Below are 23499 nucleotides of genomic sequence, written 5' to 3'. Positions count from 1 at the left end.
ATCTCAGCTGTTGTGATCCACAGAAATAACAATCAGCCAGGGAAACTCTGCAGGTTGGGCAGCATCTGTTCAAAGCAAATTTATTATCAAAGGACATATATACACTACTGAAAGTCACTTTCTTGCAGGCATTCACAGTAAATATAAGGAACAAATAATAATAAATATTGAGAACATGAGATGAAAAGTCCTTGAAAGTGAGTCCATAAGTTCAGGGAACATTTCAGTGATGGGATGAGTGAAGTTATCCCCTCTGTTTGAAGAGTATTAACTGTTCCTGAATCTGCTGGTTTGAGTCCTGAGGCTCCTGTACCATCTCCCTGGTGACATCGGTGAGAAGAGGACGTGGTCTGGATGGTGGAGGCAGAGGGATGGTGGGCACTTGGGATACGACCATTCATCAGGGTTAAAGTCTCCACAGATGTGGGCTGACTGGCTGAGTTCTTCCACCACTTTGTTTTGTCAGATTTCAGCTTGATTGCTACAGCATGGAGTAGACCTTCCCTGCCCGAGAAGTCACACTGCCCCAGCTCTGATTAAGACTAACTCGATTAACTGCACAATGACCAATTAACCTAACCAGTACATTTCGGGAATGAAGGAGGAAACCGGAGCACATAGCAACACCCAGACACAGCACGGGGGTGGGGGGGGGTAATGTACACAGACTCCTTACACAACGGGGGATATACAGAGACTCCTTACACAATGAGGATGCACAGAGACTCCTTACACAACGGGGGATGTACAGAGACTCCTTACACAACGGGGGTGTACAGAGACTCCTTACACAATGAGGGTGTACAGAGACTCCTTACACAACAGAAGAGTGTACAGAGACTCCTTACACAATGGGGGTGTACAGAGACTCCTTACACAACAGGGGTGTACAGAGACTCCTTACACAATGAGGGTGTACACAGACTCCTTACACAACGGGGGTGTACAGAGACTCCTTACACAATGGGGGTGTACAGAGATTCCTTACACAACAGAAGAGTGTACAGAGACTCCTTACACAATGGGGGTGTACAGAGACTCCTTACACAACGGGGATGTACAGAGACTCCTTACACAATGAGGGTGTACAGAGACTCCTTACACAATTGGGGGGTGTACAGAGACTCCTTACACAACAGGGGGGTGTACACAGACTCATTACACAATGGGGATGTACAGAGACTCCATACACAATGGGGGGTGTATAGAGACCCTGTAAACAACAGGAGGGTGTACAGAGACTCCCTACACAACAGGACGGTGTACAGAGACTCCTTACACACTGGGGGGTGTACAGAGACTCCTTACACAATTGGTGAGTGTACAGAGACTCCAGACACAATGGGAGTGTACAGAGACTCCTTACACAACAGGGTGGTGTACAGAGACTCCTTACACAATGGGGGTGTACAGAGACTCCTTACACAACGGGGATGTACAGAGACTCCTTACACAACAGGGTGGTGTACAGAGACTCCTTACACAATGGGGGTGTACAGAGAGTCCTTACACAACAGGTGTACAGAGACTCCATACACAATGGGGGGTGTACAGAGACTCCTTACACAATGGGGGGTGTACAGAGACTCCTTACACAATGGGAGTGTACAGAGACTCCTTACACAATGGGAGTGTACAGAGACTCCTTACACAATGAGGGTGTACAGAGACTCCTTACACAACAGGGTGGTGTACAGAGACTCCTTACACAATGGGGGTGTACAGAGAGTCCTTACACAACAGGTGTACAGAGACTCCATACACAATGGGGGGTGTACAGAGACTCCTTACACAATGGGGGGTGTACAGAGACTCCTTACACAATTGGGGAGTGTACAGAGACTCCTTACACAATGGGGGGTGTACAGAGACTCCTTACACAATTGGGGAGTGTACAGAGACTCCTTACACAACGGGGGTGTACAGAGACTCCTTACACAATGGGAGTGTACAGAGACTCCTTACACAATGGGGGTGTACAGAGACTCCTTACACAATGGGGGGTGTACAGAGACTCCTTACACAATTGGGGAGTGTACAGAGACTCCTTACACAACGGGGGTGTACAGAGACTCCTTACACAATTGGGGAGTGTACAGAGACTCCTTACACAACAGGGGGGTGTACAGAGACTCCTTACACAACAGAAGGGTGGACAGAGGCTAAGTACATAATGGGGGTGTACAGTGACTCCCTACTCAACAGAACGGTGTACAGAGACTCCTCACACACTGGGGGGTGTACAGAGACTCCTTACACAACAAGGGGGTGTACACAGACTCATTACACAATGGGGTTGTACAGAGACTCCTTACACAACAGGGTGGTGTACAGAGACTCGTTACACAACGGGGAGTGTACAGAGACTCCTTACACAATTGGGGAGTGTACAGAGACTCCTTACACAACAGGGTGGTGTACAGAGACTCCTTACACAATGGGGGTGTACAGAGACTCCTTACACAACAGGGTGATGTACAGAGACTCCTTACACAATGGGGGTGTACAGAGACTCCTTACACAATGGGAGTGTACAGAGACTCCTTACACAACAGGGTGATGTACAGAGACTCCTTACACAATGGGGGTGTACAGAGACTCCTTACACAACAGGGTGATGTACAGAGACTCCTTACACAATGGGGGTGTACAGAGAGTCCTTACACAACAGGTGTACAGAGACTCCATACACAATGGGGGGTGTACAGAGACTCCTTACACAATGGGGGGTGTACAGAGACTCCTTACACAATGGGAGTGTACAGAGACTCCTTACACAACAGGGTGGTGTACAGAGACTCCTTACACAATGGGGGGTGTACAGAGACTCCTTACACAATGGGAGTGTACAGAGACTCCTTACACAATGGGGGTGTACAGAGAGTCCTTACACAACAGGTGAACAGAGACTCCATACACAATGGGGGGTGTACAGAGACTCCTTACACAATGGGGGGTGTACAGAGACTCCTTACACAATGGGGGTGTACAGAGACTCCTTACACAATTGGGGAGTGTACAGAGACTCCTTACACAACAGGGGGTGTACAGAGACTCCTTAAACACAATGGGGGTGTACAGAGACTCCTTACACAACAGGGTGGTGTACAGAGACTCGTTACACAACGGGGAGTGTACAGAGACTCCTTACACAATTGGGGAGTGTACAGATACTCCTTACACAACAGGGTGGTGTACAGAGACTCCTTACACAATGGGGGTGTACAGAGACTCCTTACACAACAGGGTGATGTACAGAGACTCCTTACACAATGGGGGTGTACAGAGACTCCTTACACAACAGGGTGATGTACAGAGACTCGTTACACAACGGGGAGTGTACAGAGACTCCTTACACAATTGGGGAGTGTACAGAGACTCCTTACACAACAGGGTGGTGTACAGAGACTCCTTACACAATGGGGGTGTACAGAGACTCCTTACACAACAGGGTGATGTACAGAGACTCCTTACACAATGGGGGTGTACAGAGACTCCTTACACAACAGGGTGATGTACAGAGACTCCTTACACAATGGGGGGTGTACAGAGACTCCTTACACAACAGGGTGATGTACAGAGACTCCTTACACAACGGGGAGTGTACAGAGACTCCTTACACAATTGGGGAGTGTACAGAGACTCCTTACACAACAGAAGTGTGTACACAGACTCCTTACACAACAGGGTGTGTACAGAGACTCCTTACACAACAGAAGTGTGTACACAGACTCCTTACACAACAGGGGGTGTACAGACACTCGTTATGAAACAGTCAGGGAACACCCAGATACTGTACATGGAGCGTGTCAAAGACTCCTTACAGAAATCTGCCGGAATTGAACTCGGAAATGCCTCTAGCTGCAGAAACATAGCATGCATCACACGCACATCGGAACATTCGTAATGACAACCAATACACTCTTTTTTTCCATTCAAAATATCTTTAAACAGCGACTAACACAATTACTTCGCTGCAAACAGACAATACGCATTAAACCAAAATGTTTCCATCTCTATTAATGATGGCAATTACCCCTCAGGAGCCCAACCGTCCCGGAATGCCTCTACGGTTGCCATGGACTGCGCATGTTCCTTCTGAATACTTACCTGGGACGAAGAACCAATATACTCTGGGTGCAAGTGTCAGCACACACTCTGGTGCCACATAGCCTTTGTACAATGTTCAGCAGCTTACGCAACGAGGGAATGACAGCAAAGCTTGCCCTACTGCCCCCTCCCACCCACACAGTGTTCCAACCCCAGGACAGGTCGAGACCTGCCTCCAGCAGGCTCGCCGATTCACAGACATCAGACTGCGGCCTTCGCAGTGACACTCGGCATCAAACTGCAGATTTACAATGCACCTTCACTAATGTCCCCAGGACTCACCGATGACAGCAACTGATCACCCTGGATAAGGACGTGACACTCAGCATCAAACTCCAGTCTCACCAACTACCGGAGCCAGCACTCACTGTCGCTTGTGGCTCCTGCCTGCACTGAACACCAAGACCCACAGAAAATATCCCAGTAAAAACAAATTCACCTCCCCATCCCAACTTCATTCCGTAAGACGCAATGGCAGAGAATCTGACAGTCACACAGTTACCTGCCTCCTGACTCCTGTCAGGAGAGGCAGGGGGAGCAGACAGACAGAGCAGAGCACCCCTGTGGCCATTCCCATCAACAATAAGTATACCGTTTTGGATACTGTTGGTGGGGACGACCTACCAGGAACAAGTTGCGGTGGTTGCGTCTCTGGCACCGAGACTGGACCTTCAGCTCAGAAGGGAAGGAGGGAAAAGAGGAGAGCAGTAGCGATAGGGGATTCGATAGTTAGGGGGACAGATAAGAGGTTCTTTGGAAGAGATCCAGAATCCCGGATGGTCTGTTGCCTCCCTGGTGCCAGGGTCCGCGATATCTCGGATCGAGTTCTCAGTATTCTCAAGAGGGAGGGTGAGCAGCCGGATGTCGTGGTCCAGGTAGGGACCAATGACGTGGGTAGGAAGCAGGAGGATGTCCTGCAAAGAGAGTTTAGGGAGTTAGGTGCAAAGTTGGAGTTAGGACAGGACCTCTAGGGTTGCAATCTCAGGTTTGCTACCTGTGAAACGTGCTAGTGAGGCTAGAGATAGGAAGATAATGCAGCTAAATACGCAGTTAAGGAGATGGTGCAGGAGGGAGGGCTTCATGTTTCTGGACAATCGGGCTTTGTTCCAGGGAAGGTGGGACCTGTTCCGACGGGATAGGTCGCAGCTGAACTGGAGGGGGACTAACATCCTTGCGAGAAGGTTTGTTAGTGCTGCTCTGGGGGGGGTTTAAACTAGATTTTCAGGGGGAGGGGGACCAGAGTGCTAGAGCAGATGGTGAGGTGGAGGAGGATAAAGGTCATGTGAGAGCTGCAAGTATAGTGCATGGAGTAAAGCCAGATCTAACATATAAAGAGACTTTGAGGAAAGAGAAGCAGAATAAAGGGTGTAAAGGTAGTAAGGTAGAAGGGCTAAAGTGTGTGTACTTCAATGCAAGAAGCACCAGGAACAAAGATGATGAACTGAGAGCTTGGATACATACATGGAATTATGATGTAGTGGCCATTACGGAGACTTGGCTGGCACCAGGGCAGGAATGGATTCTCAATATTCCTGGATTTCAGTGCTTTAAAAGGGAGGGGGGGGGGAAAGGGGGAGGAGGGGTGGCATTACTGGTCAGGGATACTATTACAGCTACAGAAAGGGTGGGTAATGTAGCAGGATCCTCTTTTGAGTCAGTATGAGTGGAAGTCAGGAACAGGAAGGGAGCAGTTACTCTACTGGGGGTATTCTATAGGCCCCCTGGTAGCAGCAGAGATACCGAGGAGCAGATTGGAAGGCAGATTTTGGAAAGGTGCAAAAATAACAGGGTTGTTATCATGGGTGACTTTAACTTCCCTGATATTGATTGGCACCTGATTAGTTCCAAGGTTTAGATGGGGCAGAGTTTGTTAAGTGTGTCTAGGATGGATTCCTGTCACAGTATGTTGACAGGCTGACTAGGGGGAATGCCATATTAGATCTAGTATTAGGTAACGAACCGGGTCAGGTCACAGATCCGTCAGTGGGTGAGCATCTGGGGGACAGTGATCACTGATCCCTGGCCTTTAGCATTATCATGGAAAAGGATAGAATCAGAGAGGACATTTATTTGGGGAAGGGCAAATTATGATATAAGGCTAGAACTTGGGGGTGTGAATTGGGATGCTGTTTTTTCAGGGAAATGTACTATGGACATGTGGTCAATGTTTAAGGACCTCTTGCAGGATGTTAGGGATAAATTTGTCCTGGTGAGGAAGATAAAGAATGGTAGGGTGAAGGAACCATGGGTGACAAGTGAAGTGGAAAATCTAGTCTGGTGGAAGAAGGCAGCATACATGAGGTTTAGGAAGCAAGGATCAGATGGGTCTATTGAGGAATATAGGGTAACAAGAAAGGAGCTTAAGAAGGGGCTGAGGAGAGCAAGAAGGGGGCATGAGAAGGCCTTGGCGAGTAGGGTAAAGGAAAACCACAAGGCATTCTTCAATTATGTGAAGAACAAAAGGATGACAGGAGTGAAGGTAGGACCGATTAGAGATAAAAGTGGGAAGATGTGCCTGGAGGCTGTGGAAGTGAGCGAGGTCCTCGATGAATACTTCTCTTCGGTATTCACCACTGAGAGGGAACTTGATGATGGTGAGGACAAAATGAGTGAGGTTGATGTTTTGAAGCATGTTGATATTAAGGGAGAGGAGGTGTTGGAGTTGTTAAAATACATTAGGATGGATAAGTCCCCGGGGCCTGACGGAATATTCCCCAGGCTGCTCCACGAGGCAAGGGAAGAGATTGCTGAGCCTCTGGTTAGGATCTTTATGCCCTTGTTGTCCACGGGAATGGTACCGGAGGATTGGAGGGAGGTGAATGTTATCCCCTTGTTCAAAAAAGGTAGTAGGGATATTCCAGGTAATTATAGACCAGTGAGCCTTACGCCTGTGGTGGGAAAGCTGTTGGAAAAGATTTTTAGAGATAGGATCTTTGGGCATTTAGAGAATCATGGTCTGATCAGGGACAGTCAGCATGGCTTTGTGAGGGGAAGATCATGCCTAACAAGCCTGATAGAGTTCTTTGAGGAGGTGACCAGGTATATAGATGAGGGTAGTGCAGTGGATGTGATCTACATGGATTTTAGTAAGGCATTTGGCAAGGTACCACACGGTAGGCTTATTTAGAAAGTCAGAAGGCATGGGATCCAGGGAAGTTTGGCCAGGTAGATTCAGAATTGACTTGCCTGCGGAAAGCAGAGGGTTGTGGTGGAGGGAGTACATTCAGATTGGAGGGTTGTGACTAGTGGTGTCCCACAAGGATCTGTTCTGGGACCTCTACTTTTCATGATTTTTATTAACGACCTGGATGTGGGGGTAGGAGGGTGGGTTGGCAAGTTTGCAAATGACAATGGTTGGTGGTGTTGTGGATAGTGTAGAGGATTCTCAAAGATTGCAGAAAGACATTGACAGGATGCAGAAGTGGGCTGAGAAGTGGCAGATGGAGTTCTACCCGGAGAAGTGTGAGGTGGTACACTTTGGAAGGACAAACTCCAAGGCAGAGTACAAAGTAAATGGCAGGATACTTGGTAGTGTGGAGGAGCAGAGGGATCTGGGGGTACATGTCCACAGATCCCTGGAAGTTGCCTCACAGGTAGATAGGGTAGTTAAGAAAACTTATGGAGTGTTAGCTTTCATAAGCCAAGGGATAGAGTTTAAGAGTCGCGATGTAATGATGCAGCTCTATAAAACTCTGGTTAGGCCACACTTGGAGTACTGTGTCCAGTTCTGGTCGCCTCACTATAGGAAGGATGTGGAAGCATTGGAAAGGGTACAGAGGAGATTTACCAGGATGCTGCCTGGTTTAGAGAGTATGGATTATGATCAGAGATGAAGGGAGCTAAGGCTTTACTCTTTGGAGAGAAGGAGGATGAGAGGAGACATGATAGAGGTGTACAAGATATTAAGAGGAATAGACAGAGTGGACAGCCAGTGCCTCTTCCCCAGGGCACCACTGCTCAGTACAAGAGGACATGGCTTTAAGGTAAGGGGAGGGACGTTCAAGAGGGATATTAGAGGAAGGTTTTTTACTCAGAGTGGTTGGTGCGTGGAATGCACTGCCTGAGTCAGTGATGGAGGCGGATACACTAGTGAAGTTTAAGACTACTAGACAGGTATATGGAGGAATTTAAGGTGGGGGGTTATGTGGGAGGCAGGGATTGAGGGTCAGCACAACATTGTGGGCCGAAGGGCCTGTACTGTGCTGTACTATTCTATGTTCTATGGTGAATTGATGTGTTTGGAAGGATTAAGGATTAGTTTTATTTGTCACACATATGACAAAACATGCAGTGAAATGCATCATTTGCATCAAATCATGTCAGTGAAGATTGCACTGGGGCAACCAACAAGTGCCACTATGCTTTGGGCCAACAGCTCACTAACTCCAGGTGTAGAAGTTTATTTAAATGGGATTTTGTAAAGATGGAAACAATATCATCATTGGGGCCCGTGGAGATTTAGTATGTGTAGATAGTTGTTTATGATGTGCTTGCTGCAGGTCACAGTCCTGTGGGAGTTGGTGCATTCAGGATACACACAGACCTGCACACACTCAGGATAACCTTCCGTGTTTAGTTGTGAAACAAATTATAAGTAGCCATGCTGAAGGCCTATAATAAAGACAAAAGATGCAGGCCACCTGGTCTGCTCCACCATTCCACCATGGCTCATTTATTAACCCTCTTGACGCCACTCTCCCCGTAACCTTTGACACCCTGACTAGTCAAGAACCTATCAACCTCCACTTTAAAAGTACCCAATATCTTAGCTTCTATAGTCGTCTCTGACAGTGAGTGCTATAGATTCACCACCCTCTGGCTAGAACCCTTCCTCATCTCCATTCTAAATGGTCATCCCTCTATTCTGAGGCTGTGCCCTCAGTCCCCACAAACAAACATATTTCGTGTAGTTGCCATTTCTGCCATCCTCACCAGCACACCTTCAGCCACATCCACACCCCCTGCCATATCTCCCATCCTCAGCCACTACCTTGAGCTCCATAACACCTCGCTCCCGTTGGCCCAACAATCCGCCATAAACTTTCCCCTGATGCTCTTTTTTCAAACATCCATAACCCCATCCACCTCTCCATAGACCTACCTTCTCACATTCCCAACAACATTATGTAGTTTACATAATGATCCACTGCACCGGTGATCTCAGAGTCAATTCCCAACGCTTTCTGTGGCCACGTGGCTTTCTTCCCACATTCCAAAGGTGTTTGGGTTTGGATTAGTGAGCTGTGGGCAGTGCCATTTGGCACTGGAAACACAGTGCCAGCTGCAGGCTGCTCCCCAGCACATCCCCACACTGATGGTCATTGAGGCAAACGCTGGATTTCTTTGCATTTATGCATTAATTGACTGAGATACAGTGCGGAACAGGCCCAATGGCCCTTTGTGTCACATCACCCAGCAAACACCCTATTTAACCTGAGCCTAAGCACAGGACAATTTACCTAACAAACGATATGTCTTTGGAAACGGGAGCGCCTGAGGAAACCACACAGTCATGGCAAGAATGTACAGGAGGCATGGGAATTGAACATGGGCCGCTGGCACTGTAGTATTGTACGAACCACTTTGCCCCCGTGCCGCCTCATGTGACAAGTAAAGCTAATCTTTAAAAATCTCCTTAATCTTTAACTCCTTCTCCCCATATCCCCCCTGTATCCCTGTATTTCTGACCCACCTTCACCCCACATAACCCCATCCCCACCAACCAACCACACGCTATCCCACCGACCCACCTTCTCCCCAGATCACTGGCCCCTCCCTATGACCTCTGTCTGTTAAACCAGTATCAGTAAGACAAAGGGCTTGAGGAAGGCGAAGTCGAGGGAACACACTACAGTCCTCATCGAGGGGTGAGCAGCTCCAAGGTTCCAGGTGACAGAATCTCTGAAGATCTATCCTATATACCTACGATGCAATTACGAGAAGGCACAGCCGTGGCTATACTTCATTAGGAGGAGATTTGGTAATGCCGTAGACCTCAGCAAATTTCTACAGATGTATGTCGGAGAACATTCCAACTGGTTTGGAGGGCCCACTGCACAGGAGCGGAAAAAACTGCAGGTTATAGATTCAGCCAGCTCCAGATCCAACCCTCCCCAGCACTGCGGACATCTTCAAACCCAATACCTCAAGCCAGAAGATGCCTTCTTCTCATTACTACCATCAAGGAGGTGTAACAGAATGCTGAAGACACACACTCAATGCTTCAGGAACAGCTTCTTCCCCTCCATCATCAGATTTCTGAATGGACAGTGAACCTGTGAACACTTCCTCAATATTTTTCTCTTTTTGCAGTACTGATTATTATTTATATGTTTCTTATTATAATCCACAGTGTGCTATGTATTGCTGCACTTCATGGCACGTCAGTGCTAATCAAGCTGATTCTGATGTTGCTACGCCGGGAACCCACAAATGACGAGCAGTGGGCAGTGGCAGATAAAGGGACCCCGAACCCCGTGATGGAGGATCCCGCAGAACCCAGCAACATCCAACCATGGCCAACGTTCAGACATCTTGGAGACCTGCTGGCTGCCATCGAGAGCAAATCGTTTATTTTTAAGTTAACAACCAGGAACATTTTTATGCTGTCCAAAGATTTTAATAACATCATGCCAGAGACATTCATTGTTACTGTTCCATTCATGGTGTGACTCTGTCCTACAGAATTGACTGTTAAAATGCACTCAGCACTGAAGGAATCACAATGCATAAGTAGGTACAGGATAAGTCAGTAAAAATATATTATAAAAATACATTTACAATAGAAAAGTACAAACCAATTTATATCAGTCCGATCTAGGGCCTCTCTCTAAATTGATGATTCAAAAACGGTGACATCCATCATGAAAGACATTAATACCACCTTCGAGGGTAAGGCACGGGTTGAAGACACAACACTGACATGTGAAGAACAGCTTCTTTCCATCCTCCGTGCCCCCCCCCCCCGCACTCAGATTTCTGAATGAACAATGAATCCACGTACACTACCTCACTGACACTTTTCTGCAGCACTCTATATGTATTTTGTAGTTTGAAGTTTTTTTATTTTTTCTCTTTATTTTGCAATACTTATTTAATTTATACTTCATATTGTAACCAACAGTAATTTTTTATGTATTGCACTGCATTGCTGCCACAAAACAAAAAAAAATTCACAGCGTATTTTAGTGATAACAAACCTGATTAAACATCTTTTTCAAAGTCAGTATCCATAGATCTGGCGTACTGAAACTGGTGGAATGCTGCAGTACAAGAAGTCACGTCCAGACCCTCGTGAGCCCAGAGTCACGTCCACACTCGAGCCCAGAGTCACGTCCAGACCCTCGTGAGCCCAGAGTCACGTCCAGACTCGAGCCCAGAGTCACGTCCAGACCCTCGTGAGCCCAGAGTCACGTCCAGACTCGAGCCCAGAGTCACGTCCAGACTCGAGCCCAGTCATGTCCAGACTCGAGCCCAGAGTCACGTCCAGACCCTCGTGAGCCCAGAGTCACGTCCAGACTCGAGCCCAGAGTCACGTCCAGACTCGAGCCCAGTCATGTCCAGACTCGAGCCCAGAGTCACGTCCAGACCCTCGTGAGCCCAGAGTCACGTCCAGACTCGAGCCCAGTCATGTCCAGACTCGAGCCCAGAGTCACGTCCAGACCCTCGTGAGCCCAGAGTCACGTCCAGACTCGAGCCCAGAGTCACGTCCAGACCCTCGTGAGCCCAGAGTCACGTCCAGACTCGAGCCCAGTCATGTCCAGACTCGAGCCCAGAGTCACGTCCAGACCCTCGTGAGCCCAGAGTCACGTCCAGACTCGAGCCCAGAGTCACGTCCAGACCCTCGTGAGCCCAGAGTCACGTCCAGACTCGAGCCCAGAGTCACGTCCAGACTCGAGCCCAGTCATGTCCAGACTCGAGCCCAGAGTCACGTCCAGACCCTCGTGAGCCCAGAGTCACGTCCAGACTCGAGCCCAGAGTCACGTCCAGACTCGAGCCCAGTCATGTCCAGACTCGAGCCCAGAGTCACGTCCAGACCCTCGTGAGCCCAGAGTCACGTCCAGACTCGAGCCCAGTCATGTCCAGACTCGAGCCCAGAGTCACGTCCAGACCCTCGTGAGCCCAGAGTCACGTCCAGACTCGAGCCCAGAGTCACGTCCAGACCCTCGTGAGCCCAGAGTCTCGTCCAGACCCTCGTGAGCCCAGAGTCACATCCAGACCCTCGTGAGCCCAGAGTCACGTCCAGACTCGAGCCCAGAGTCACGTCCAGACCCTCGTGAGCCCAGAGTCTCGTCCAGACTCGAGCCCAGAGTCACGTCCAGACTCGAGCCCAGTCATGTCCAGACTCGAGCCCAGAGTCACGTCCAGACCCTCGTGAGCCCAGAGTCACGTCCAGACTCGAGCCCAGAGTCACGTCCAGACCCTCGTGAGCCCAGAGTCTCGTCCAGACCCTCGTGAGCCCAGAGTCACGTCCAGACCCTCGTGAGCCCAGAGTCACGTCCAGACCCTCGTGAGCCCAGAGTCACGTCCACACTCGAGCCCAGAGTCACGTCCAGACTCGAGCCCAGTCACGTCCAGACCCTCGTGAGCCCAGTGTCACGTCCACACACGAGCCCAGAGTCTCGTCCACACTCGAGCCCAGAGTCACGTCCACACTCGAGCCCAGAGTCACGTCCAGACCCTCGTGAGCCCAGAGTCACGTTCACACTCGAGCCCAGAGTCACATCCAGACCCTCGTGAGCCCAGAGTCACGTCCAGACCCTCGTGAGCCCAGAGTCACGTCCAGACTCGAGCCCAGAGTCACGTCCAGACCCTCGTGAGCCCAGAGTCACGTCCAGACACTCTTGAACCTGAAACCATGTCAAACAGTCATGAACCTGCTCTCTCCTCACTGGTCGCAGATTCTCGCACCCTCAGATAACTAGGATCTCTGTATTTTTTGTGATTACCGGGAGCTCTACAGACAAAGGGCACAATGCCTCTCACCCACCCATCCCACAATCTCTCTGACCCATCACCGTCAGGAAGGAGCATCAGGACTAGGACTGCCAGACTGGGGAACAGCTTCTTCCCTCGGGCTGTGAGACCAGTGAATAAATACCCTGTCACCACCAAGGTTTTGTTACCAGGACAGCAAGCTGTTTACTGTTTTCTGATGCTGTGACTTGTTTATGGTAATATTTAGGTTTATATGCCATGTGTACACTGTCAGTACACTGTGGTCCAGAGGAACATCGTTTCATTTGGTTGTATATATGTACAGTCAGACGTCAATAAACTTCAACTTGAACCTGTGTGTGGTGACATCACCAGCAGCTGCTACTTTCCCTGTTGCTGGTGGTGGTCTTCACGGTGTTGGGAAGGGTTTGGTGGGGGGGGGTGCTGGAGAACTGCAAGGCATTTGACAGAGGAGCACTCCACTGGCAAACTCTGCCTGGTCTTAGTGACTACCTCTTCCATCACACAACAGCGGTGTCCACCCAGGTCACGACAGGCTATCCGTCACACTCCTAGTGCAGCAGTCAGTACGACACGTTACCGAGTCCGCAACCCCAGGTCAGTGTCCATTCTCCCTATGGCTGCGTGGGTTCCAGTTTCCTCCCACATTCCAAAGATGTGTGACTTTATTATTATCTGCTTTATTTGTGGTTGTATTACTTTATGTGTTATGTGTGTGAGTTATATGTACAGTGTTGTGCACCCTGGTCCAGAGGAACGTTGTTCTTTGGTGTACACGTTTTCGGTTGTGTGTGAGTTATATGTACAGTGTTGTGCACCCTGATCCAGAGGAACGTTGTTTCGTTTGGTGTACATGTGTACGGTTGTGTGTGAGTTATATGTACGGTGTTGTGCACCCTGATCCAGAGGAACGTTGTTCTTTGGTGTACATGTGTACGGTTGTGTGTGAGTTATATGTACAGTGTTGTGCACCCTGGTCCAGAGGAACGTTGTTCTTTGGTGTACATGTGTACGGTTGTGTGTGAGTTATATGTACGGTATTGTGCACCCTGGTCCAGAGGAACGTTGTTTCGTTTGGTGTACATGTGTACGGTTGTGTGTGAGTTATATGTACAGTGTTGTGCACCCTGATCCAGAGGAACGTTGTTTCGTTTGGTGTACATGTGTACGGTTGTGTGTGAGTTATATGTACAGTGTTGTGCACCCTGATCCAGAGGAACGTTGTTCTTTGGTGTACACGTGTACGGTTGTGTGTGAGTTATATGTACGGTATTGTGCACCCTGGTCCAGAGGAACGTTGTTTCGTTTGGTGTACATGTGTACGGTTGTGTGTGAGTTATATGTACGGTGTTGTGCACCCTGATCCAGAGGAACGTTGTTCTTTGGTGTACATGTGTACGGTTGTGTGTGAGTTATATGTACAGTGTTGTGCACCCTGATCCAGAGGAACGTTGTTTCGTTTGGGGTACATGTGTACGGTTGTGTGTGAGTTATATGTACGGTATTGTGCACCCTGGTCCAGAGGAACGTTGTTTCGTTTGGGGTACATGTGTACGGTTGTGTGTGAGTTATATGTACGGTGTTGTGCACCCTGATCCAGAGGAACGTTGTTCTTTGGTGTACATGTGTACGGTTGAATGGTAATAAACTGTACAGGTTAGGGTTAGTGAGTTGTGGACATGCTACGTTGGCACCTGAAACATGGCGACACTTGTGGGCTGCCCCCAGAACATCCCCAGACTGAGTTGGTTATTGATGCAGGCAATACATTTCACTGTAAATGTGACAAATGAAACATCTAATTTTTGTGTTTTCCCCAGACACAGAAAGGCTTTTCAGAGGCTGTGGGGTAAGCGGCTTGTGGCGGTGTACCCAGCCACGGACACAGTGACTGTTGTGGCCATGATCACACTTAATGCATACTCCACAACATCACAGGTTATCTTTACACGGATTGCTGGGTGTGTGGGACGCACTGCTGGGGGGTGGAGGCAGGTACATTTGGGATATTTACGAGACTCTTAAATGGGCACATGAAAGATAGAGAATTGCAGGGCTATGTGGGAGGGAAGAGTTAGATTGATGTTAGAGTAAGTTAAAAGGTTGGCACAATATGGTGGGCCAACAGCCCTGTAATATACTATGTTCTAGTGTTCTATGTTCAATGTGATAATCATTTGTTTCCTAGTCCACTCATTGTGGGCCAAAGGGCCTGAAATCTACAACCCAAATCTGCAGCCCAAACCCTTCACCCATAGATGACAAAGACCCTTGACTTATCCTCAGTGAACACTGCGTTGTCTGTACTCTCCACAAGGATGTGTTTGTCATCTAATTTCAGCATAGGAGTTGCACACACCCTCTCCGGCACCTTGAGTGCATGTGGCAGGCTGCTGAGGCTGAAGTTCAGGTCCTTAAAGACATGCAGCATGAAGACACCAAGGACTATGGTTCCAAATCCAGAGATGGTGCCCACAATGTCCACGGCAGACATGCTGAACCACTCCTTGAAGAGGATCACGGAGGTGGTAATGACCACGGTGGTGAAGAACACATAATAGATGGGATAGACCACTGAGGTGTTGAACATGTCCAGGGATTTGTTCAGGTAGTTGACCTGAGTGACAATGGAGACTAGCAGTGAGAGGGTGAGGACCCAGGTTAACGGGTGCCTATAAACTGGTATGTTGGCAAAACACGCTCTGATGGCAATGTCAATACCCTTCACGGAGGAGACGGAGAAAGCACCAATGAGGGAGCAGATGGAGATGTAAACCAGGACATTGGCGTGCCCGTACCTGGGAGCTGCGTAGAAGATGAGGAGCAGTATGGCAATCAGCAGAAGGCAGGCGAAGACCAGAAACCCTGCAATTCAACAGCAGTAAAGTCATTGTCTAAAGCTTAAGTACATTCATAAAGAGATTCTGCAGAGCAAGACACACAAAATGCTGGAGGTACTCAGCAGGTCAGCCAGCATCTATGAAAATGAATAGACTGTCAATATTTTAGGATGAGACCTTTTGTCAGGACTGGAAAGGAAGGGGGAAGAAGCCAGAATAAAAAGTGGGGGGGTGGGGGAGGACAGCTGGAAGATGATAGTGAAGGTGGGTTGGAAAGATAAAGGTCTTGAGAGGAAGGATTCTGATGAGAGAGGAGAGAGTACCTTGGAAGAAAGGGAAGTGTTCCAAACATTTCTACACTGGTAACAGCAGTCTCATGCTTCACCAGCCCCCAGCTTCATTTCCCCCTCTCTCCACCTGAGGTAACACTAGATCTTTAACCCTTGGACAGGGACCTGTTCTCTGTCCATTCTCCTAGCAGAGAAGTCAGCAGCTCCTTGTCATTGGGAGTTTGGCAGATTTGGCCTGTGATGTTGTGCTGACCATTTAAACTACTCCAAGATCAATCGAACTCTTCCCTCCCACATAACCCTCCATGTTTCTATCATTCATGTGCCTTTCTGAGTCTATCCAATGTCCCTAATGTATTGCCTGTACCATCACCCCTGGCAGGGCATTTCACGTGTAAAAAAAGCATATCTGTTGCCTCCAATCACCTTAAATTATGCCTCCTCATATAAGCCGTTTCAGCCCTGGGAAAAAAACTCTGACTGTCCACTCTATCTAAACCTCATTACATCTTGTACACCTCTATCAAGACACCTCTTATTCTCCTTCACTCCAAAAAAAAGCCCTAGCTCATAAGATATGGTCTCTAATCCAGGTAGCATCCTGGTAAATCTCCTCTGCACCCTCTCTAATCCAGGCAGCATCCTGGTAAATCTCCTCTGCACCCTCTCTAATCCAGGTAGCATCCTGGTAAATCTCCTCTGCACCCTCTCTGATCCAGGCAGCATCCTGGTCAAACTCCTCTGCACCCTCTCTGATCCAGGCAGCATCCTGGTGAATCTCCTCTGCACCCTCTCTAATCCAGGCAGCATCCTGGTCAATCTCCTCTGCACCCTCTCTGATCCAGGCAGCATCCTGGTGAATCTCCTCTGCACCCTCTCTAATCCAGGCAGCATCCTGGTGAATCTCCTCTGCACCCTCTCTAATCCAGGCAGCATCCTGGTAAATCTCCTCTGCACCCGCTCTAATCCAGGCAGCATCCTGGTGAATCTCCTCTGCACCCTCTCTAATCCAGGCAGCATCCTGGTAAATCTCCTCTGCACCCTCTCTGATACAGGCAGCATCCTGGTAAATCTCCTCTGCACCCTCTCCAATCCAGGCAGCATCCTGGTGAATCTCCTCTGCACCCTCTCTAATCCAGGCAGCATCCTGGTGAATCTCCTCTGCACCCTCTCTGATCCAGGCAGCATCCTGGTAAATCTCCTCTGCACCCTCTCCAATCCAGGCAGCATCCTGGTGAATCTCCTCTGCACCCTCTCTAATCTAGGCAGCATCCTGGTGAATCTCCTCTGCACCCTCTCTAATCCAGTCAGCATCCTGGTGAATCTCCTCTGCACCCTCTCTAATCCAGGCAGCATCCTGGTAAATCTCCTCTGCACCCTCTCTAATCCAGGCAGCATCCTGGTGAATCTCCTCTGCACCCTCTCTAATCCAGTCAGCATCCTGGTGAATCTCCTCTGCACCCTCTCTAATCCAGGCAGCATCCTGGTAAATCTCCTCTGCACCCTCTCTAATCCAGTCAGCATCCTAGTGAATCTCCTCTGCACCCTCTCTAATCCAGGCAGCATCCTGGTGAATCTCCTCTGCACCCTCTCTGATCCAGTCAGCATCCTGGTGAATCTCCTCTGCGCCCTCTCTAATCCAGGCAGCATCCTGGTGAATCTCCTCTGCACCCTCTCTAATCCAGGCAGCATCCTGGTAAATCTCCTCTGCATCCTCTCTAAAGCTTCCACGTCCTTCCTATAATGAGATGACAGATTTCAATGATGGCTGACACACCACGCACCTTTGAACAATCTTATCAATGTCCTATAATGAGGTGAGCAGAACTGAACACAATACTCCAAGTGTGGTCTAACCAGGATTCTACATTACCTCACACCCCTGACAAACTAAGGTTGGTTCTAGTGGTTGTCTTTGCGCGAGCTGACCGATACAGAACTCCGTCACGGACCGTCCCGGGCCCGGCTGTGAAAGGAGGAGGGCTGACCATGGGGCTCGCAACTACATCTCAGAAAAACCCAGAGCCACAGAAATGCTGAAAGACTTCCCCTGGGAAAGGAGGGAGAAGATGGTCTACACCTGAGATAAGTTGAAGGTCTGGCCCAGAGCAGAGTACTCTGGTAAGCTGCTGTTGGGGGCCTATGCCCCTGCAGGGGTGATGGGTTGTAGTAACCGAGCAATAAGAGGACATGAAGCAATGCTGCTCGTGAGCTTGTTCAGAAGTAATCGAGGTGGCTGCCTGCTCCTAAACTGACCTGGATCTTTCAGTTTCTGGGCCATTTCCTCCAATGTCTTCACCTCCTCCTCACGTGGGGCATGGATGACCATCATGGTGGAGCCCAGGATGCAGAGCACGGAGCCCAGCTTCCCCAGCAGGTTAAGGCTCTCCTGCAGAAGGTAGGATGACAGAAGTGCGCTGCAGAGGGAGACGAGAATGGGGGAAACAATTACACACAAGAGATTCTGCAGAAGCCAGAAATCTTGGGAAGCACACAGAAAATACTGGGGATCTCAGTGGATCAGGCAGCATCAATGGAGGTGTGTAAACATTTTGGGCCAAGACTCTTTTCCCCACCTACCCATCACCTCCCTCTAGTTACCCTCCTCCTTCCTTTCCTATCAAAGTTCACTGTATGCTCCAATCAGATTCCTTCTTCTTCAGCTCTTTATTATTTCCACCTATCACCTCCCAGCTTCTGACCCACCCACCCTTCCTCTCACCTGCTAGTGACCATGCAGTGATCAGTTGGTTTTCATAGTTTCATAGAACACTACAACACAGAAACAGGCCCTTTGGCCCATAGAGTCCATGCTGAACTATCGTCCTACCTAGTCCTATTGACCTGTACCAGGACTATAAGCTCCCCATACCCTCCCATCCATATACCTATCCAAACTTCTCTTCAGTGTTGAAATTAACTCACATCCAACACCTCCAGTGGCAGCTCGTTCCACACTCTCACCACGCTCTGAGGGAAGAGATTTCCCTGTCAGGTTCTCCCAAAGCACCTCACCTTTCACCCTTAACACATGACCTCTAGATCTCATCTCACCCAACCTGCCTGCTTGTATTTACTCTAGCCTCCACTGGCCAGAGTTGACCATGGATATTGCATTCCAGCTGTCTAGATACGCACGCCTGGGCAGTACAATATGCAAAGCAAGCTGTTGCCCCTGTAGCAAACTCCCCCTCTCCATGCACCTGATGACCCCAAAGGAACGGCAGAGACCCATACAGCTTGGGACCAGCGGTGTCGCAGGAGTTGCCAGTCAGCGTTGAACTCAATGTAGGACTGCCCTAGGGACTGGCAGCTCTGATTTTTCCCTCAGGGTTTATTCCCAAAGCCTTCCCTGTGAGTGGATACAGCCACAAGGCAGCGGAGGTTTGAGATCAGAGTTTTCCTTCTCCGAGATGAGCTGCCAATCACAGCTACTGAGCCCCGTCTGCCCGATCTACACCCCTCATAATATTGTACACCTCAAATCTCCAGTTCAAGGGAATGAAATCTTAACCTACTCGACCTTTTCCTGGAGCTCACTCCTCAAATCCCAGCATCACTGAACTTTTTCAAGCTTCTTTACATCATTCCTGTAGGTAGGTGACCAGAACTGGGCATGATATTCCAAATGAGGCCTCACCAACATCATACACAACTCCAACATAATATCCCATCTCCTGCACTCAGTACTTTGATTTACAAAGGCCAACGTGCCAAAAGCTCTCTTTACAACCCTTGTAAGTTCAACACCTCACCCTCCTCCTCCTCCTCCTCCTCCTTCTTCCTTCTCTCTCTCTCTCTCTCTCTCTCTCTCTCTCTCTCTCTCTCTCTTTTTTTAACATGCTTTCAGAATCTTTTAGGATTCTCCTTTACCTTATGTGCCAGGGGTATCTCATGCCCCTTTGCCCTTACCTGGTGGCAAAGGAAAATCAGGCAACAAATCACACAGAACATCAGCACCAGTTCTCTGGTGAGGAACTGCTTCAAGCAGAGACCAGGCAGAGCAGGCCGTGATTAAACACACAAACGATTCTGATGATGCTGGAAGTCTTGAACAATACACACAAACTGTTGGAGGGACTTCACAGAACATGGACCACTACAGCACAGTCCAGACCCTTTGGCCCACAAACGATGTTGTGCCAATCTTTTAATCTACTCCAATATCGATCTGAACTTCCCTCGCACATAGCCTCCATTTTTCTTTCATCCATGTGCCTATCTAAGTGTTTTTTAAATGCCCCTTATGAATCTCCCTCTAAAGTCCAAGGCTGCCCACTCTAGCTTACACACCTCTATCAAGTCACCTCATGCCCCTTCGCTCCAAAGAGTATTGTTCAACCTCTCCTCATAAGACAGGCTCTCTAATCCAGGCAGCATCCTGGTGAACCTCCTTTCCACTGCATCTCTGGTCCCGATGAAGGACCTTAGACCAAAATGTCAGCTGTTTATTTCCCTCCATAGATGTTGCCAGGTCTGCTGAGTTCCTCCAGGGGGTGATTAATGGAGGAAGATTGTACGGCCAGTGTGTGGTTATTCTGGGGTTGAAGGGTGAGTGAACGAATCAGATTGTGGGGTCAGTGGGTGGGCACGGGATTTGGATTGTGGTGATACCAGAGCTGGATAGAGAGTCTAGGTTCAGAATTGTTTAGTCAAGTCATTTTTATATACAAGTACGAGGGGTGACTGATAGGTTCGTGGCCTAAGGTAGAAGGAGTCCATTTTAGAAAACCTAGCACATTTATTTTTCAACATAGTCCCCTCCTACATTTACACACTTAGTCCAGCGGTCGTGGAGCATACGGATCTTGGACCTCCAGAAAGTGCCCAAAGCAGGGGTGACTGATAAGTTCGTGGCCTAAGGTAGAAGGAGATGAGTTATACAGCTCTCATTATACATGCAGGTCAACTCTGAGTGATTATGTAGAAAGTTTGAAGTCAATAACTCATCGGGGTGATTGATAAGTTCATGGCCTAAGGTAGCAGGAGATGAGTTATTAACTTCAAACCTGCATTATCACTCAAAGAGTTAAACTACATGTGTGTGTAACGAGAGCTGTATAACTCATCTCCTTCTACCTTAGGCCACAAACTTATCAGTCACCCCTGCTGTGGACACTTCCTGGAGGTCCAAGATCCGTATGCTCCACGACCGCTGGACTAAGTGTGTAAATGTAGGAGGGGACGATGTTGAAAAATAAATGTGCTAGGTTTTCTAAAATTGACTCCTTTTACCTTAGGCCACAAACTTATCAATCACCCCTCGTATATCGTTAAACGAGACGTTTCTGCAGAGCAGGGTGCAAAGCACTATAGCATGCGTAACACACAATAACTTAGGAAAGTGAGGATAGAATCCACAGATGAATTATCATTAATAAACATAGTACATAAGTTAAATATTGTAAGAATATTAACAGATTAGCCAGTGTCACTTTGCAAGGAGCTCAGAAGGAAATTAGGGAGCCAGATTGGAGGGTAGGTAGGTGTGGTGATCCTGAAGACGGGTTATAGTGATCCTGGAGCTGGATTGAGGGGTAAGTGGGTGAGTACAGGATTGGGATCGCTGTGATCCCGGAGCTGGATTGAGGGGTAAGTGGGTGGGTACGGGATTGGGATCGCTGTGATCCCGGAGCTGGATTGAGGGGTAAGTGGGTGGGTACGGGATTGGGATCGCTGTGATCCCGGAGCTGGATTGAGGGGTAAGTGGGTGGGTACGGGATTGGGATCGCTGTGATCCCGGAGCTGGATTGAGCGGTAAGTGGGTGGGTACGGGATTGGGATCGCTGTGATCCTGGAGCTGGATTGAGGGGTAAGTGGGTGGGTACGGGATTGGGATCGCTGTGATCCCGGAGCTGGATTGAGGGGTAAGTGGGTGGGTACAGGATTGGGATCGCTGTGATCCCGGAGCTGGATTGAGCGGTAAGTGGGTGGGTACGGGATTGGGATCGCTGTGATCCCGGAGCTGGATTGAGGGGTAAGTGGGTGGGTACGGGATTGGGATCGCTGTGATCCCGGAGCTGGATTGAGGGGTAAGTGGGTGGGTACAGGATTGGGATCGCTGTGATCCCGGAGCTGGATTGAGGGGTAAGTGGGTGGGTACAGGATTGGGATCGCTGTGATCCCGGAGCTGGATTGAGGGGTAAGTGGGTGGGTACGGGATTGGGATCGCTGTGATCCCGGAGCTGGATTGAGGGGTAAGTGGGTGAGTACAGGATTGGGATCGCTGTGATCCCGGAGCTGGATTGAGCGGTAAGTGGGTGGGTATGGGATTGGGATCGCTGTGATCCCGGAGCTGGATTGAGGGGTAAGTGGGTGGGTACGGGATTGGGATCGCTGTGATCCCGGAGCTGGATTGAGGGGTAAGTGGTGGGTACGGGATTGGGATCGCTGTGATCCCGGAGCTGGATTGAGGGGTAAGTGGGTGGGTACGGGATTGGGATCGCTGTGATCCCGGAGCTGGATTGAGCGGTAAGTGGGTGGGTACGGGATTGGGATCGCTGTGATCCTGGAGCTGGATTGAGGGGTAAGTGGTGGGTACGGGATTGGGATCGCTGTGATCCCGGAGCTGGATTGAGGGGTAAGTGGGTGGGTACAGGATTGGGATCGCTGTGATCCCGGAGCTGGATTGAGGGGTAAGTGGGTGGGTACGGGATTGGGATCGCTGTGATCCCGGAGCTGGATTGAGGGGTAAGTGGGTGAGTACAGGATTGGGATCGCTGTGATCCCGGAGCTGGATTGAGGGGTAAGTGGGTGGGTACGGGATTGGGATCGCTGTGATCCCGGAGCTGGATTGAGGGGTAAGTGGGTGGGTACGGGATTGGGATCGCTGTGATCCCGGAGCTGGATTGAGCGGTAAGTGGGTGGGTACGGGATTGGGATCGCTGTGATCCTGGAGCTGGATTGAGGGGTAAGTGGGTGGGTACGGGATTGGGATCGCTGTGATCCCGGAGCTGGATTGAGCGGAAAGTGGGTGGGTACGGGATTGGGATCGCTGTGATCCCGGAGCTGGATTGAGGGGTAAGTGGGTGGGTACGGGATTGGGATCGCTGTGATCCCGGAGCTGGATTGAGGGGTAAGTGGGTGGGTACGGGATTGGGATCGCTGTGATCCCGGAGCTGGATTGAGCGGTAAGTGGGTGGGTACAGGATTGGGATCGCTGTGATCCCGGAGCTGGATTGAGGGGTAAGTGGGTGGGTACGGGATTGGGATCGCTGTGATCCCGGAGCTGGATTGAGGGGTAAGTGGGTGGGTACGGGATTGGGATCGCTGTGATCCCGGAGCTGGATTGAGGGGTAAGT

At 49.4% G+C, this 23499-nt stretch overlaps 1 protein-coding gene across 2 annotated transcripts in view; it reads right to left on the bottom strand.

Annotated features, from left to right (window-relative positions):
* Window positions 1-13460: 13460 nt before the first annotated feature.
* LOC132405706 (magnesium transporter NIPA4-like) overlaps window positions 13461-23499 on the bottom strand; it is a 32958-nt gene continuing 22919 nt past the window's right edge. For both annotated transcript variants that reach the window (XM_059990736.1, XM_059990737.1), the window contains 2 exons: window positions 18455-18615; window positions 13461-15933 (listed from right to left, as the gene is read on the bottom strand). In XM_059990736.1, coding sequence (XP_059846719.1) covers window positions 15317-15933; window positions 18455-18615 — 778 coding nt within the window. In that variant the 3' untranslated portion in view covers window positions 13461-15316. The remainder of the gene's footprint in view (window positions 15934-18454; window positions 18616-23499) is intronic.

Source organism: Hypanus sabinus, chromosome 15, assembly GCF_030144855.1.
Source record: "Hypanus sabinus isolate sHypSab1 chromosome 15, sHypSab1.hap1, whole genome shotgun sequence".
In the NCBI taxonomy this organism is placed as follows: domain Eukaryota; kingdom Metazoa; phylum Chordata; class Chondrichthyes; order Myliobatiformes; family Dasyatidae; genus Hypanus; species Hypanus sabinus.
Note: the sequence above shows the minus strand (reverse complement) of the source record. Positions and strands in the feature narration are given on the sequence as shown.